This window comes from Salminus brasiliensis, chromosome 2 (genome assembly GCF_030463535.1).
Source record: "Salminus brasiliensis chromosome 2, fSalBra1.hap2, whole genome shotgun sequence".
Lineage (NCBI taxonomy): Eukaryota > Metazoa > Chordata > Actinopteri > Characiformes > Bryconidae > Salminus > Salminus brasiliensis.
The window spans coordinates 34,580,060-34,598,388 of NC_132879.1; the positions used below are offsets into that span (position 1 = coordinate 34,580,060).

At 41.8% G+C, this 18,329-nt stretch overlaps 2 protein-coding genes across 6 annotated transcripts in view; one reads left to right on the forward strand and one right to left on the reverse strand.

The window, feature by feature from the left end:
* Positions 1-506: 506 nt before the first annotated feature.
* On the forward strand, positions 507-4,654 carry trim35-14 (tripartite motif containing 35-14). The gene is made up of 6 exons (XM_072672454.1): positions 507-990; positions 1,695-1,790; positions 1,991-2,221; positions 2,958-2,980; positions 3,522-3,637; positions 3,772-4,654. Exons 1-6 carry the CDS (start codon positions 586-588, stop codon positions 4,278-4,280), a joined length of 1,380 nt encoding a protein of 459 aa, XP_072528555.1. The 5' UTR covers positions 507-585; the 3' UTR covers positions 4,281-4,654.
* Positions 4,655-5,355: 701 nt separating this feature from the next.
* Positions 5,356-18,329, reverse strand: part of tulp3 (TUB like protein 3) — a 41,724-nt gene continuing 28,750 nt past the window's right edge. For 4 of the 5 annotated variants that reach the window (XM_072672452.1, XM_072672449.1, XM_072672451.1 and 1 more), the window contains 9 exons: positions 15,400-15,562; positions 11,716-11,904; positions 10,209-10,345; positions 9,266-9,457; positions 9,050-9,162; positions 8,552-8,669; positions 8,369-8,467; positions 8,074-8,245; positions 5,356-7,128 (listed from right to left, as the gene is read on the reverse strand). In XM_072672452.1, coding sequence (XP_072528553.1) covers positions 6,995-7,128; positions 8,074-8,245; positions 8,369-8,467; positions 8,552-8,669; positions 9,050-9,162; positions 9,266-9,457; positions 10,209-10,345; positions 11,716-11,904; positions 15,400-15,562 — 1,317 coding nt within the window. In that variant the 3' untranslated portion in view covers positions 5,356-6,994. The remainder of the gene's footprint in view (positions 7,129-8,073; positions 8,246-8,368; positions 8,468-8,551; positions 8,670-9,049; positions 9,163-9,265; positions 9,458-10,208; positions 10,346-11,715; positions 11,905-15,399; positions 15,563-18,329) is intronic. The other variant, XM_072672450.1, reaches the window with a different exon arrangement.

Sequence of the window (18,329 nt, forward strand, 5' to 3'; positions counted from 1 at the left end):
CGTATTGCACTGAAACTGCATACAGTGCCTTTAATATACAACTTACAGGTTACACCTTTGAATATACAGTGGCATGCACAAATGTGACTAGTCCTGGTCAAAACATCTGTTACTGAGAATAACTAATCGAGTAAAGGATGACCTTATTTTTTAACAACAGCCACAATCAGCAGCCATGGGCATGGGCAACAATTTGATGCCCACACCGCAGGAGAAGGCTGTTGATAAAAAAAATGTTAAACTGATGACATTTTAAAATAGCATGTGTGCATAGAGCATGCAAGACCACCCAAAATCTCACACAACTCAAAGCCTATTGCAAGAAATAACGGTACAATCCTCTTCTACAAGAATTAAAAGCCTCCTAGCTGCCAAAATCCCTACATCTGCCAAAGAGGGTGGGTTTCAGTTTCCCGTGATCAGCTTATTTTGGCTGGACCTGGCAACCCTGACTTTCAGAGAAACGAAAGTCAGGAACCTGGCTGGTGGAAAGGGGAGGAGAAAGCCGAGTTAGTAAACACGGAAGTCGCTGAACGTTGAAGGATTGAAGGATTGAAGGATTTCAGTCGTCTCGCGTTGGTGAACATGGCCACAAATCTGTCTGTTTCAGAGCACAGCGTCACCTGCCCGATCTGCTGTGAAGTGTTCAACGAGCCTGTGGTTCTGAAGTGCAGCCACAGTTTCTGTGAGGAGTGTCTGCAGCGCTACTGGAGGGTTCAGGAGGTGCTGCTGTGTCCCGTCTGCAGAAAGCAGTGTTCGCAGGACGAACCCACCAGGAGCCTGGCCTTCGCAAGCCTCTGTGGGGACCTTAAAAGCAGAAAATGCTCCCCGTTCGCGGCTCCACCGGGTGACATGTGCCCTGAGCACGAAGAGAAGCTCAAGCTCTTCTGCTTTGAAGATAAACAGCCCATCTGTGTGGTGTGTTACACTTCAAAGAAGCATAAGAACCATCAGTGTGCTCCTATTGTGGAAGCGGTGGAAGACCTGAAGGTAAGAACGTGCTGAGGGCTGCAGCTGGACACCTTGGACATGGTCTATGCTTGACATTTCAGGTGTGCACAACTCCCTTACTTTAGCTGCTGGGTTTGCCATTTTTCTTTTAATAATAATGGGGAAATAATAATAATACTTAAAAATAAATAAATAAAAATTATATATATTGCCCCCCTTCCTAGTTAACCAAACATGTGTTATTGATTTTAATGAAATTGCTTAAATAATCCTTATTGGCAAGGGAGGGACCTAAGGATTTTGTTGACTTTCTTAAAGGGCATGTGTCCTATATTTCCCTTGCATTTCCCTTACATGCAATCTGCAATTCAAAAGCAGTATAATAAGAATAGCTGACTGAAAATTATATATTAGGGTGGAATAACCCTAATAAAATATATGGGTGGTTTATGAATTGATAGCAGATTTCTACTAAACCACATTTCTAGAACTGCCGTCAAGTTTCAGCATTAGGATAAGAGCTAGCCAGGCCTCTCCCGCACGTGTGTTCTGGCTGTACTCTGATTCTTGTTGCGGACACACCCGAAGTAATGGCTGGTTAATCATTTAATAGCAGATCGTGTCTTGCTCAGATTGTGGAGGAGAGGACTAGTTGTCTGTAGGCAGTGGCAAAGATAAATTGTGTAATGCTTTTTCTTAAATAAATGACTTACAGTGAGGTTATGTGGTTTGTGTCACCACAGGCAGAAGTGAAATCAGAGGTTTCTGGTGTACTGCAGAACCTTCAAACCCTGAACAAGTCTAAAGCAGATTATGAAGTCCTGGCAGAGGCTTTAAAGGTATGTACTGTTCTTTGAAACTATTCTGCAAGCGATGACACATGAAAAATGAGATGTGCCTTTCTCAGAGGCTTCAGGAGGTTTTTCTTCCACATCAAAAGTGGTTCATCTGTGGCATGCCATAACCCTGAACTTTTTGTATGTACAGGCATGACGTATCAGTGAGACTTCAATGGGGTGTAAACTTCTTTTTTTTTCAGGAGGAGAGGCAGAGTGTGGAGAACATGATCAGGCAGGAGTTTGACAGCCTTCATCAGTTCCTCAGGGAGGAAGAGGAGGCCAGGATTGCTGCCCTGAAACAGGAGGAGTTGCAGAAAAGTGAGAAAACCAAAAATCGGATTGAGAAGTTGTCATATGAAATCTCAAACCTCTCCATGACCCTAAAAATGATCAACCAGGAGATGGAAATGAATGAGCTCACTTTCCTCCAGGTAGGAACGTTTTCTTGGCTCCGTCTCTGGTCATTATGTGAATGTCTGAATGTGTTATTCAGGCCACCTATGTTTAAGTATGTCTGATGAAATTAAAGGAGAAAAAAACATGTGAGGATTAATGCAGGACTTTCTAGAAGTGGCTGTGTGATGACCATAAGGGAGGCGAGATAACTAGGATTTTTTTTCCTGTATTAAAGACATCCTGCTTGTGAGCTAAGACTAAAACGTAAGTATGTAAAAGGCCTGGGAGTTATCTAAAAGAAAGTCCTCATGATAGTACAGTAATGAATGAATAGCGCTGTTCTTAGTTGGCTATCAATTTGTTTGAATGTTTTTATGTTTTTATATAAATGTATATTTTTAATAAATATGGTTGTCAGTATGTGCTATTTGTAAATAAAGTTGGATTTGTCCAGTTCCACCAGCAGCTCACCTGATTTACTTTAATGAAGGACTGATCAGATTAACTAGGTATCGGGTGGAAAGTATTTTTAGAACTGCACGGATTCATAGAAAAAAAAGTACAGTATATTTGCAACTTAATATATCAAGCAACTTAATGAAGTTCTGGCAAAGTTCTGGACAGCTTTTCACAAATTCTAACAGTGGCTTTGCCAGGAAAATATTCAGCTGCATTGTACAGCTGAAGAGCAGCGAGAATACACAAAGAATTTGGGTCAGTAGCCATAGACTGCGACTCCTAAATGTGATGGTTCTTGTCTTCTCTTTCCAGAACTATGCCAGTGGCCACTACAGGTGAGCGGGTCAATCAGCTCGGGGTTCTTCTCAGGGTGTCTGCTCCTCCCAGATCTTCAGAAAGTTATTCAGTGGCAACCATACATCTTTATTTAGGTTGTGAATAAGCCCAGCAAAATGTATGGACCCAGCCTCGATGGCTACAAAGCAAGCATACAATTACATATAACATACACTCAGCAAGTACTTATACTAATACTGGGTAGGGCATCCCTAAAACAGCCTCAGTTCCAAGCTGGCAAGGTTGCATCAGGCAATTCCTGGAGATTTCATGCTGCTAGTCTGATGTTCTGTCACATCTTAAAGGTGTTCTATTGGATTTATCATAACAAACGGCCCTTATAATTCTAAATGGTCAATAGGTTGTAGATTTGTCATGTTAAGATAAATATGGGACATGGGATTTTATATAGATTGACCCTTAATTATGAATTAGGAGACCTTAATAACCCACTAACTTTAATCTCATCAAATATCAAATGTCCCTTCTGGGTCAGATAGGAGTGTCACCAACTGTTCTCCTGCTTACCTCCTGTTTCAGTCCAGCCAAGTACATCCTACCCGAACCGAACGTGATCTCTGGAATAGATACAGCAAAACATTTGGGATTCCTGAACATGAATTTACGGGCAAAGATGTGTGATCTGCTCCATGACCGTGAGTTTAGGCTTCATTATACAGCCACTACCCTGCTGCTGTCTACCACTTGCTTCTCAGCAACTACAGCCTAATCCAAAGCTAACTTGGCTAAAAGCTAAACTAAAGGGTAATCCATGTGGTCTCTTTGTCAGCTCCCAAATCCGTGACCCTGGACCCCAACACGGCCTCCAACAAGCTGGTGGTGTCGGAGGACTTGAGCAGTGTGTATTTTGTGGAGCAGAAGCAGGAGGTGACCGATAACCCAGAGAGAATGATTTTGGGAGTGCTGGGCTCGCAAGGATTCAGCTCAGGCCTACACTGCTGGGACGTGGAGGTGGGCGACAATGACCACTGGACCATCGGAGTGGTAAGACAGTCAGTGGAGAGGAAGAAACTGCTGAAGATGGACCCCTCCAGTGGGGTGTGGAGCATTCGCTTCATCAATGGGAAATACAGAGTCAAGGCAAAGTCCCGGAAAGAGCTCGCTGTGCCAGAGAAGCCACGGGTCATCAGAGTGCAGCTGGACTACGATAAGGGAGTCATCACATTCTCTGATCCCTCCAAAGGACCGATTCTCTTCAGCTTCACCGACACATTTGAAGAAACTCTGTTTCCTTACTTTAATACTGCAAGCACTATCTGCCCACTGAACATCTGCTAACTTGGAGGGCTGGTTTTGCACATATGCTGCAATGTTTTAAATGACCACAGGATGGCGTCAGCCTCACAGAAGCTGTTTAATTGTTTACGTTTGATCAAAGATTTGTAAGAAATCATTTCAGACACCCAGATGAATTGTAGGCTCCTCTGTGATTGCTCAAACCCTATAAAATCAGGTTGATGTGTGATCCATAAAGTTTGTCTTTTCTTTGACCAGTGGTTCTTAAGCCAGTCCTCAGTAACCTCAACTCCAACTCCTAACATCGAGCAAAAATGTCAATTTGAGGGAACTTTAGGGGTGGTTTAAGAACCACTGTCCTTCACATTTCAAAATGACTCTAATTTAAGGCTGGTTAAGTGCGACAAAGGCGTGGAGCAGGGCAATCCTGGTCCTGGAGATCTACCACCCTGAAGAGTTCAGATCCAACACAGCTGACTCTAATGTTCAGTTGCTCCTGAAGGTCTTCATTATCTAGATCAGGTGTGTTAGATTCGGGGTGGAGCTAAACTCTGCAGGGTGGTAGGATTCAGAACCAGGCCCTGGGCCTAGATGTTCTGATCTGCATCTAAACAAGACCATAAAAGTTCTTTGCTATTTTTTTTTAAAGCCCCATGGAACACATTTTGATATGTTGATTATAGTATGTATAAAACTAAACTTGGGTGTTGCGTGATGCATAAGGCAAAGTTTAAAATGAAAACACAAAGCAGAAATATGATAAAAATAAAACTCAAAAATCACCAAAAATACACTCATCAGACCTTTCTGAGAAGCCCTCCATCACTGGTGAACAAAATGTGTTTAGGTTACCATGGCAACACACAACACAAGCTGTGCCAGGAGGGCATAGTACATGTGGCCCTGGCGGATCTCCTCGGCTACGGTGCTGCGGCAGGACTTCCCGTGAGTCCAGGCACCCAGGTGCTAAATTCCGCTGTGAAGTTAAACACAGGTTGCTCAGATTGAAAGAGAGGGTGGAGCCATGCTAGCCTTGAGATTGGTCAGGGGTATGCAGATGTACACCTGATCCACCTTAATGACCACCCATTCCACATAGAGAGGAGAGCAATACTGGTGAAATCCAGCAGACGTTTATTAGACTTTGGGAAGATGTTCATATGACATACTTTGTACACTTACACTGGGAGCCCTGAGGAGCCAGGTTAACTTCATTAGAAAGAAAACTCTTTAGGTTCCCAGGGGCTTTAAAACCAATGGCCTTAAAGTTATGGAATTCAAATAATTTCGTAATTAAAATATGTTTTTAGCAAATATTACTTCACGTACAATGCAAAAAAATAGCCTTTCCTTTTATTTCCAGTATAGTATTGGCTGGTTAATCACATACAGTACATGATGCAAAATTCACACACAAGTCAGGATTACAGGAGCGAGGTTACTAGGTGGACAGGGAGAAATGTGCTGTAGTTCCCCCATGACATCGACTCGCATCACTGATGCCACATCCAGGCTCTCTTTACACAATATCAACACCTTAAGGCAATTTTTAAGACTCTACCCACCAGCCGTTATTACCAAAATAATTCTCATTTGTGTTTCAATTTCACAAGGAACGCATCATTGCACTGTATTTTACCAATAAAAAAAATAGCAAGGCCACACAAACATTTACAGGAAAAATCACAAGTTTCACTCTGCAATAAAACAGGCCATCACAATTTAACTTACGTGAGGACAGGAAATAAATATATTCAGAATAGCATGAGTAATAAAAACAAACAAACAAACAAACAGGCTAGGGAATGGAAGTAGCAGTCATTTAGCTCTTATGAATGTAGTGGTGTCTTGTTAAAGGACCTGAAGCTTCTCCATCAGCTTCATTCACCTCAACATGTGATACTGGAATTCCCCAGGCACAGGGAACTCGTGGGCTGAAATAGCTGTGAGTCATCTTTATGTTTGCAAAGGAGGGAAACGGCTTCAGCACTGCTACACGTTTTAAAACAGAGAACACACAACATGCAAATCCACAGTCTGACACTAAAAAGATCTGTCAAGACAAAAACCAGCTTTAGAAAAAGAGTACATTTAAAAACAAATGTACAACACCAATCAAAACGTAAGAAAAAACAAAGCACTAATCTCGCCGTCTTTCTACCTTCATCATTTAATAAGTCTAACCTCCTCACTGTCCCGCTGATCAGCTGGAATGTAACCGTCTCCTCATCACTGCTCACACCAAACAAGGCCATGAGTCAACATAAAGGAAATGTCACTTTGTTGAAAATTTTACAACAGCAAGGAGGAGAAAGATGATTGATGGGCTTCCCTTATAAAAGATGTCCCTTTTTCTTTATTTTTGTAACAAGAAATAAATCACTTCTTCCTCCTCTTTAGAACACTGCTGTCACGCAGTGAAGCTTCTTAGTTCCATACCAGCTTTATGTCTTTTCATTATTTTAAAGATGTGCAATCTTCTCCCGATTTAATTCTGGGCCTTAGTTTTCTCAGTTCATAGAGAGCTCTTCATGGTTACATGGCAGCTGGTTTGTGTCTTTTGTGCTGGTTTGGGTCTTTTCACTGCAAAGGGGAAAGCAGGAGCATGTAATGCAGCACATGTCATGATTAGATAAGACGGAGCAGGGGAAAAGGGGTGAGCTCTGTGGGCCCAGATATGGAAAGAAATTTCCGGCTCGGGACGGTCTTTGTAAGGGAGTGTTTGTGGGTGCTTGAATGGAAGAGGGGTGGTGGTGTCACTCGCAAGCAAGTTTGCTGTCAAAGCTGGACAAGCCGATGGCGAAGGCTTGCAGAGCGCACATGGGGTAATTGTAGTCCAACGTGAACACATCCTCGGCCACACGTCCAAACTGCATCACAATGTAGTCCGCTGGAGAGACACAAGCAGACAAAAAGAGTCCTCAAAACCTTTTTTATATGGAATATTTCTGCACAACTTTGACTAAAAGTACATAAGAGAACCAAATTTAACAAATGAGACAAAAATATTACACTTGGTCATTTAATTTTTGAGGAAAATGATACAGTATAACAAAGTATGAGTATAACCTTTCAGTATCTGGTATGCCCCCCTTGTGCAGCAATAACTGCAACTAAACATTTCCGGTAACTGTTGATTAGTCCTGCACATTGGATTGGAGGAATTTTTGCCCATTCCTCCAAACAAACAGCTTCAACTCTGTTATGTTGATGGGTTACCTCACATGAACTGCTTGCTTCAGGTGCTTCCTCAACATTTCTATTGGATTTAAGGTCAGGACTTTGACTTGGCCATTCCAAAACATAAACTTTACTCTTCTCGAACCATTCTCTGGTAGAAAGACTTATAGATTAGGGTCGTTGTCGTGCTACATGACCCATGTCCTTCAGCATGTCCCACATTTTCCTTTAGTTTTTTTTAGTTTTCAATGATCGCAAACCATCCTGGCCAAGATGCAGCAAAACAGACCAAAACCATGATGCTGCCACCATGTTTCACAGATGAGATAAAAAGATCTGTTTTATTCTCATCAATCCACAAAACATTGTTCCAATAACCTTTTGGCATGTGATTTTTAACCAATTGAAAACCCCTGACTCTAAGTTCACCTTCAAATTATCAGTTATTCCTAAAGGTTCATACTTTTGCCTCTCCCAGATGTGTAATACTGAAATATTTCCTCAATAAATAAATGGCCAGGGTTTTTTGTTGTTGTTGTTTTTTTGTTTTTTTTTACTTTTAGGAAAATTTTAGGTGAAATTTTTGCAGAAATGTCCAGAAATTCGAAAGGGTTCACAAACGTTCAAGCAAATGAGTAACTGCTAATGAACTCACGATCATTGTCATGGACAATCTGGAAGTTCTTGACGGATGCTTGTGTCACCCTCCCATGAAAGTTAAGAACGTAGGACTGGGTGTCGTCGTTCCACACCGGAGCTTTATTATGTAACTCAATCAGATTGTCCAAAGCACGATTTTGCCATTTACTTAATAGAGACTCCTGATCCTGTCACCAATACATACACAAAAAAACATTCCAAAGATCTATTAAAACATCATTTGCAAAAAAAACTGTCAGCAGTGAGGAACAGATCTACTGGAGTAAAGCCTTACTGTTAATAGAACTCACACTAGTGGGGCGCACAGGAACACGCTCAAAGTTCATATTCATCCCTGGGATGATGACGGTCATTTTGCGCGGCCCTTTAAACCCCAACACATTGGTCTCCTACAAAGAAAAACACACATTCACTCAGCTGTGCCACTAAGCAGTACTGAATAAGCCTGCGTGCGAGTGTGTGTGTGTACTCACATAACAGATAGCTGCGAGCTCCTGCCGCGTGTTACTCTCTTCAAGCAAAGCTCCGGGATTTTTAGTGGGATTTGTGCCATTATCATAGACTGTGAACTTAGTGCCCATCAGGTTTGACCTACAGTACACAGGGAGAAGAAAATGACATGATGCAGTCACACTGAGAGAAGGACACATAGGTATAGAGAGGGAGTACTCCAGCTGCACTGCAAACATTTTGTTTTAACAAGGCAACTAATAAAACGAGTTAAACAGAACTGGAGTGAAGGCAGGGCTGAACAGTGGGACAGATTTACTCATGTTGGCTCCTGTTGGCTGTGCTGAAGCCCAGTGTGTTTGCGTGGGCACTGACGTTTTTTTAATTTTAATTTAAAAAATGGGTTACTGTAATTGGGTTTATATCAGAATTCAATGTAGAGAAAGAAAGAGAAAGGCTGATGTATTGGGAAAGGAACCCTTTTGGATGGTGTCTCTGTTTTGGGAAAAGCTTATACGCACCTCAGTTTGCCTACGAAACTTTCACCCTCACGAGAGAGGTCTGTGGCATCCACTGAGATCAGATAGTTGGAGGTCTTGCTCTTTTTTCTCTTCCTCCCAGCTAACAGGAACAGCTGAGGAAGAAAGAGGAGTGTACATAGTGAGAAACAGACAGCTGAGTAAAAAGACAGTTTCAATATGCTTGGTCTCATTTTGACCACTCTGAACTCCTCTGACCTTCTTGCCGTCCTCTCTCTCCAGGTGCATGAAGTATGTTGGGTAGAGGCCTCGGTCCATGCCTTTCTTATCCCGTGTGATGCGACACTTTACCGTAGCGCCTCGTGGAGCTGGCCGCAGAACAAATTCTTCCAGGTTCTCCACCTCGATAGAGGAGCCCTCTGCCATGGGTGATCCCACTGTCACACATTCCTGATGAGAATAACAATGAGTGTCCACACACTAATCACTTATGTAATAATACTGGTGGTATGAGGCCAAAGGACTTTGCTTGTGCACACCAATGCCATTATCTCAGTGGCATGACCTGAAGTGTCAGTTTTACTACTGATATTTATTATTAGCTTTTGTTTGGTGCATTGATCACTAATAAAACATGGTCTCACCTGTTACTTAAGTCACAATTATAGACAAACCCAAACCCAATCTAACTAAACTAATAGATGCACTGTTTATGTATTTTACTAAGTATATTCAGTAAACATCTGCAGTGCAGGCTAGAAAAAAAATAAGTGAACCCTGGAATTTAATAGATTTGATTTTGTAGATCCCCCTTTAGCAGCAATGACCTCCATCACACGTTCCCTGTAACTGCAAATAAGATTTCTACAATGTTGAGGTGGAATTCCTCCCTAAAAAAACAGAGGAGAGCTGTGCATGCAAGACATCAATATTTCTGAGATAAATCTTTGCAGTAAAGCACACCCAAACCATGAAACTACCTCCACCATGCTTTATGTTCATCCACTATGTTCCTTTTCCTCCAAACATAGTGTTGTGCATTTGTGCTAAAAAAAAAAAAAAAGTTATGCTATCTGCTCTGTACTAGATTTCGGAACATAATAGCCTTTAGCCAAAATGTATACTGCTGAGAGCTACCCTTAATGACTAAGTGTGTGAGGGTGTGAACATGTTTATATGTGTGTGGAATCAGAAGCCTAACCGTGCTGGACTTGGTGCTAGAGGCAGAGGCCGGACGTGTGGACTCTGTATTAGGAGAAAGTGAGCCGGCCCTGTCTTCTGCTTCATCATCGTCTTCATCGTCGCTGACCTCATCGTAGTTCATACTCCCCGAGAGTCCTGTGTGGAAAGAAGGACAAAACAGATTCTGTGAGAAGAGCCACAAGAGCATATCACACACACACACACACACAACATACACAGAAATTCCCTCCTCAACAGACCTACTCCCGAGACAGTGGAAAGGGTTTTATAACTACGGTGGATGGAGAGCAGATCTCTGTGTATCATCATATAACAAATAGGATTTTTAAACAGGCTATACATACACACAGTCCCTACTCTGTAATATATGCACCAGGATACCTCCTTGAAGAATGTTAAAACTTTGATAATGCTGACCAAATATTACCAATTATCAATAAAACTTAAGTATTCAGTATTTTTAGCATCTATGAGCCACTATGCAGGCTTGTTCACAGTCAAGACTGCAGACTGGTCAAAATTATAATCCATATGCATATTATCAGTGTCAGGGCTTCTTCATTTGTCTGCAGTTTGCTGCAATCTGCAAGTACAGTTCTAAGGTTGGGTACCCTTGGCCAAATTATGTGATTTGGTTTATTTTTTAAGTAGTAGTAAACACAACCTATGTAGCTGAACATAAAACACAATATGTAATATTGTAATGCAATTGTAATACACTCAGTAGCTGCTTATTCTGAACATTAGTGTCTCCTTTATCTCATGATATAATCTAGAGGACGTTCAGCAATCAGCTGATAGATACCCTTCACAATTTAGCCACAAAGAGATTTGGAGGAGGAGGAAGCAAATTTAGCTCAAAATAAGTAGCTGCTGGATTTGCTGACCGAGCAATATGATACCCTGTACAGTGCAACGTAGTGTTATTTGAGGTATTTTAGGATTAAGCCGTTCATTGTGAGAGTCCTCAGAGGAGAGCTGAGTAAATGACAGAGAGCAGAACTCACTGGCCGACTCAGTTCACACAGAGTTTACCCAGCAGCAAACACTGGAGTGCACGCAGTGCAGGGTCCACTGGGTTCTTATGCAAACTACTACGAGTATGCAGGAGTCAGTATGTCTACCAATGGGGCCAAAACAGACATTCAGGCAAAGTGTGTGTGTGTGTGTGTGCGCAATTCTATGTGGGCAAACAATGAATAAACTTCTTCTCAAAACCCACTTCCACAGTTTTCAGTAAGATACTGACATTCATCAATGGTTCCTTATCTGGGATTTGTTTAATTTCCGAGGACGATGGCATCCATTATTATAAGAGCAGAGCTGTGGACAGTCCTGCGGTTTGAAAACCCATCATGAATGTGATGTAGACTTTTTGATGGGACTTTTCCCAAGAACAAATTAAGACATTCTTTGGAAGATACTACAGAATGAGGCCCACTGATTAGACTCATCATTATTCCAAAGAAAAATGCTGTGATGAAGTAGAGCATTTCTGTACTCACCACGTCTCTGCAGCAGTGTGTGTATGTCTGTTTTGGGCTCCAAGAGTGTGTCTGTGTCTCCGTCTCTTTCAGGCTCCTCAGCTGCAGGGGGAGAAGGCTTCTGCGGCTGGCTGACTGACATCACCTGGATCTTTGTACCCAGATCAGGAGCCTCTGAGCCCAGAAAGGCAGCCGGCCCGTCGATCCCTGCTAAAAGACCATAATACTTTAACACCAGTGCATGGGCTCTCTATGGTACTGGGAGATAAGTGTGATACTGGGAATGTGGTTGTGTAGTTAACCCTATATAGGGTAATATTTCTGCATTTTTCATCCGTATCTGAGTATCTGTGTGTGTTGCATCAGTGTAGCATGTGGATGAATACCACAGGCCATTTCGACACAGTTCTTAGAAAGGAACTGAAAACCTGTTGAAAGACACTTACGACAGAAGCCAATGGGCAGCTGCTGAATTCCATCAATACATGTTCATGCAAAACACATATCAAGTCAAAGAGACATGTAAATCAACCAGTGTAAAAGTATAATTCATTAGTTTGGAGGTGGGGAAAGTTTTCAAGAAAGAAGAATTTGCGTCAATATGTTATCAACATAGCCAATCAGCTCCAAGTAAGTGACTCACTAGTCAGTTTCTCATCTGATTGCATAAGGATATGAAAAAGCTTTTCTTTGCTGTGGGATTATCTGTGGGTGTGTAGTTTGTTCACTCTGTGATGCCTAAAATTTAAAATGAGCCCTGACATTTCTATTAGTTAGCAGTGTTTCTGCCTTGCTGCTCTGTCATGAATCTCCGCTTTGCACCTTTTCGTACTGTCCGTGGCAGGCTAGAGAGATCTGTAGTTCCTTGGAAGTTCTCCTGTAAGCACTATTTGAGCAACCCAGGACATTTAAGCTTGCAGATAATTGCAGATTGCTTCTACCAAGGTCTATTTAGCAACTAACCCATTAATTAACCCATAAGGTTAATTAGCTTGGTAGGGCCATGTCTTGTTCCCAATTATCGTTAGAAAAGGCTGACAATGATTAAACGGATACTCATTTCAAAGATTTTTACTCATTTATACTTATACTATAATCTGCATATATCCTACAGATCCTAAAGACTGCTGGGGGTTTTTGCGTTGACCTCACAGTACCTTGACCAAAACATCATTGGAAATCTGTGGATAGAAGAGCAGTGCATGTAAGATCTCACAAAGAAATGGGCCTAAAATCCCCCAAATAAGAAGACTCTTAGCTCATTAAAAAGGAGCATTTACAAGCTGTGATACTTGCCGAAGGGAGTGTTACTAAGTACTCACCATGCAAGTCATATTTTACTCACTTAGCAATTGACACCAGAAATTCTGATTTCAGCAAGACAGTTTCTCATGTCTGCCTCATGCAAATACATGTATTGTTAGAGTGTAGTGGTTGTAGACTTGAACTTTATATTTTAAATGATATAGTTATACATACATGTTGCTGAATACACAGCAACTGCCCATTGGCTTCTATTAAAAGTGAATTAACCTTAATTAACCATGAATACATCAACCGTCCACTGTATGAAGATGCAGTAGACAGGGATCGAGCTGAAAATCACTGGAGTATTTCTTTACACTTCAAAAGACCTGTTAGTGGTTAGTCCAGACCTCTCTTGTGACTGTCTAACTCATTAGGTTTCATGGTAGTTACTGAATGAGTCGTCAGATTAATAACTGAGGAATCCGCCTAGAGGGGTTAACACACTATTGGACTGCCAGTATTTGAGTGTTTTCCCAAAATGACTCTCTAGGGTGCATAAAAACTGCATGCTGACACTCAATCATCTACATGGTTCAAAAACAACAACGTACAAATGGTGTACACAAACAGCCCTGCCATGTTCTCATACTTTACTCATAGTGCAGGGACTGTAAGGTTACTAAAGCATCCACTCAGATCCCACAGAGAAGCTCGTGCTTAAACCACCCCCACTACGCAAAGCGGCCTTAATGCACCCTATTAAATCTCATGTCTTTTTTGCATCTAGCCCAACCAGTTTTTGTTTTTTTTCTCTCTATCCCTTCATATCTACCTCCCGAACTGAGTGGGATGTGGTGATCCAGGCTGATATACACCAAAACTCCTCTGCTCGCTGCATGTGGGACCAGACAAAGCCAGATCTGATCACCATCCTCCCACTGCAGCTCCTCAACATGCGCAATCTCAGAGTCTAAGGCTGCTCGTGGCACAGCAGCATAACCTGACGACCACTCTCAACACTGGTCTGTACCCCGCTACTGCTGTCATCAGTTTTCATATTCCTGAGAAGACAAGTTATAAGACAACCCACTTTCACAATGAAGAGGAAAGTCAAAAAACATGGAGCTTAAAAACGAATTAATATATATCCAGAGAAAAGGAGTCTCCTAACAATCACGCAAGAACTGGCAGACCACCAAACTGCCCCCAGATAAATAGCACTTAAGCTTTCATCTTTGAGGGAGAAGTAATTCAGGCTCCACTCTCACGTCAGATCTGGAGGAAAAAAATCCACAGGCGCAACTCAACACTGTGGGCCTAAAAGGCCCCAAAAGCTAATCAAAAAGGTCTTACTGAGAAAACCAAACAGGCATCCACTTCAAAGTCCAGATCCCAACATCATTAAGTGTGTTTGGGATTACCTGGATGGTGAGAAGCAGAAAATGAAAGGAAAAAAGAAAGAAAGATTGAACGTTGGCAAAATGTCCCACAGACAAAACTCACAAGAGTCTCCCAAAAACAATAGAATAGAAGCTGTAATTATGGTAAAGTAGAACTTAATGACTACTCAAACATCTCATATTAAATACTTGCCAGCTTTGGTTAGTTTAAAAAGGAAGCCTGGTGTGATTGCTCTGCTCATTAGAGTGAGTTTGAAATGCTGCCTTTATCTGATGTGCACCAATATGAACTATGACGGCATCTGAATGAACCGAACACAGAGTTGTGCACGGGTGTCAAATTTGAATATCAACCCTGCCCTCTCGCTCCACCAACATGCCTAAAGGTTTAGTTTAGCAGGGCTGTGTCCCAAACCACACTACAAAACTAAAGGTTTAGTTTAGCAGGGCTGTGTCCCAAACCACACTACAAAACTAGCCCCCATTATAATTGCATTCATCACTGTATCTGCCTCAGTAAAGACATGTGTGTGTGTTGGGATGCAGCCACATTTTACAGCTTTAACATCATCATTCCTTGGAAACAAACAAATTAGCTTGTGTATATTATCAGAAATGTGGTTTAATACTGCTATTAAGTTTAATGGTCCCAGGGTTAGATTTCAAGATTTTTTTTTTGTACTTGCAGCCTTCTGCCATATGTGCATCATCCATCACCGTTTTTTTTAGTTAATGTTTGATTGCCAATATGCCGGTATGAACGCAAAAGCAAACCAGGACTAAAAATATAGCAGTATATAATTTTACTAACACACCGTTTGTATTTTCAACATCTTAAAAAATTAAGAACTTGAGGAGAACGGTCCACCACCCAAATGATATCTGATGGAACAGAGGGGTCTGACAACCTGTGCATCAACAGATGAGCTACAGACTGTATGTATACTCCAGATATTGGGTGTATCTGATGACATTGGTGTATATAATAAATTGTCATACGCCATTCGGAAACTTTACTCTGTGCCGTCCCAGGCCCCTCCCTCCCCTTTTTCCTCACCATCAAGAATGACATCACTGGTGATGCTGAGGCGGGACTCGACAAGCGGTGCTTGCTCCTCGCTGCGGCGGGGTCGGGAGCGCCGTGGTCGTGCCTCTGGATTTGGCTGCACCATCAGCGGTTCCTGTCGCTTCCGCCGCTGCTTCTGCTCCAACAGCGCCCTCTACAGACCAGAGGACGAAAACATATTGAAACACATTGGCAGTCACATATTTCTTGGCTCCAGAGTTCTTATTCATTTTTAATTACTATGAATTATGAATAGCCCTGCTTGAAACGTCGTTCAGGTGTGAAGAATCAGTGCTAAATGTATCTGGTTAAAGCCAGAGGGTCTGAGTTCACTCATCCATATCAATGCTCTGAAAGAAACCCCAGACACGCAACTCATCTCAGCCTCAACATAACCTCATTAAAGGTCTTTAATTACTGAAGCCAAGGCAATTAGCACTATGAGATTGGACAAAAACATCAATCACAGACCTGCCAGTCAATAACGCCCCAGCACCTGATACACACGCATATTCCAGTGCAAGTGCAAGGACTGAACCACCATTAGAAAATCTTTATTAGTCACACTGGCCCTGGATGCCCGAAGATTTGTACTTGCAGCAAAAGCAAGCTACAACCCCTACTGTTCACAGAAGACTTTACGCTCAATGTTGAAATAGGAGGTCTGGATTTGATTGCATTTGGTTACAAGGGCATTAGTGAGGTCAAGTATTGATGTACGGAGGTAAGTTCTGGATCACAGACAGCACCCCAGCGCATATGAGGCGCATTGGATGTAGATCTATCACTCAATGCAATTGCACTGCTCCACGGCCCGTGCTGGGGAAGGGGTTGAGGGGGGTTCATAACCCTACAGCAAAGACATGGCATTGGGCATGGAGACTGTGCAGCTGCTCCAATGAGTGTCCAATTCTATTTCCAATGCTTTTCTGTGCCCACAATACAGCTTTGTGAGTATCTGTTTACCTCTAGACATATATTCTATAAACACAATTAAAGTAGAGAGTAGAGCTACAGAATATATCATTTCCTAATTGATAACATGATATCAAACCTCACAACACTGATGCCACTTTTAGGTAGAGATGATTATGTACAGATGTAATTGCAATATGGCATTTTATTAAGGCTGTGTAGCCTGGATCAGAATACTGAGCTACTGCCTTAACCCTAGCGAACGTAATGTCTCACCAGCAATACATTCAGAGACTTTACTTCTAAATAAAAACAGAGATAGAACTAAGTAATCTGCTGTCCGAGTACCCAAAATGTGTTTATGTCCACACAGGGTACATGTCTCAGTATGTGATGCATGTTGTGGTGTTTTTTTATCACCTTATAAAATAGGCATATTTTCTTTTGGATGCAGAACACATCAGATATTTTCTACATTCAGAACTCAGTTTGGATCAGTGGGTTACTAACGTCTGAAGTACACTGCCATTCAAGCGGTTTTATTTTTATCTCAAGAAGCTTGTTTGTCACATGAACACTTATGAAGCCTGAAAAGTGGCTTAAAAGTAACAGTTTGGGGGGAAACTCTAATTAAAATAATGTATCATTGACCCCAGATGCAGGCAATCAGCCTGTTTAATATCTGGTGGGTGCTTCATTTAGTTCACAATGACAGATGCTTGGCTACCTTTGCTAACAAACACTGGCTTAGTCTTGGCTCTGTACATACAAGGCAAAATCTATTATAAGGCTACATAAAGAAGTCTTTAAATAAATAGACTAAAATAAATAGGGACGTGCCATGTCAAATTACATCAAATACGTCATGCTACTTTTCTTGGATACACTGAGTGAGTTATTAATATCATGACATGCTGGATATTTGACTTCGGGTGAAATCTGGTAACAAAAATGACTGTATTTTTAAATATCGTAATATATATCGAAGATACCATCCAACTAAGTTTTGGGTGAGTATTTACCAAGATGAGATTGGTGACAGTCTATTTTCAGTATTTGTTAGCAATGTTAGCCTAGCTTCTAAACTAAAGAAGCACAGATAAAATACCAAGCATATCCTGACTCAGTGACTGCATCTGCGGTATCTGATAAACCACACTGGTTCGATGTAATGGCAACCCCTGGTCCCTTGTGGAGAATCTTCCGGCTTGAGCAAGCAAATGAGTCGCAAGGCAGGTACATGAGGTCTTTGCACCTAATAGGCAACACCTTTTTTAGCTTTGTAAGATCACATGTTTTACACATCTAGTAGGTGCAACAGCACTGAGATGTTGCCTTATTACAGGAAAAGGGTAAATTACTCTGCTGTTTGCGTTGACCTTAATTCCTCCTCTAAATGCACCCTTTCCTTTGCTACAGTGCTAATTAGCAGCATCGGAAAGAAAATGTCCTGGCTCTTTGTACTGCTACCTAAAATACAGCATGTGACTTTTCCCACAACACTGCTTAGCCCTATTCAGGAGTCACCACTAAACCTGGCAGATGTCCTGGTCAGCCGGAAAACAACCGTCCCTCTTAAGCTCCCACACAACAGAAGACGAGAGAAGTACACGGTTCAATCAGCATCAGTAAACATCCTGAACAAGGGAGAGCGCGGCTCCTCTGATTCATCTAATGCTGCTCATTTTAAGATTTTACGAGGGAGTGGGCAAGATAGAAACAAAAAAGGAAGAGGGAAGACACAAGCTTACACCTAGTTTGTACACTATCCTGTGTGGCTCTATAAAAGAAAGCATGCGTTCCTATGGAAACAGAACATGGAAGCTCGAGCGATGAGGCTGCTGTCCTTGAAATACTTTTTAGAACTCAATTTTTTTCTGTCCATTTCTCGGTCTCTCACCATCTCTCTCTGCGTCCCTCTCTTCCTTCTTCTCTCTTTCAGCTGTGAGGGTGTATTTGGCCACTGAGAGGAAGCTCACATTTTAAGTATCATATGACACAAACAA

Coding starts and splice junctions, on each gene's coding strand:
- trim35-14 (XM_072672454.1), top strand. CDS start 586: ATGGCCACAAATCTGTCTGTTTCAGAGCACAGCGTCACCTGCCCGATC. Junction 991..1,694: donor AAGCGGTGGAAGACCTGAAG/GTAAGAACGTGC, acceptor GTGTCACCACAG/GCAGAAGTGAAATCAGAGGT. Junction 3,638..3,771: donor GTGTGATCTGCTCCATGACC/GTGAGTTTAGGC, acceptor TCTCTTTGTCAG/CTCCCAAATCCGTGACCCTG.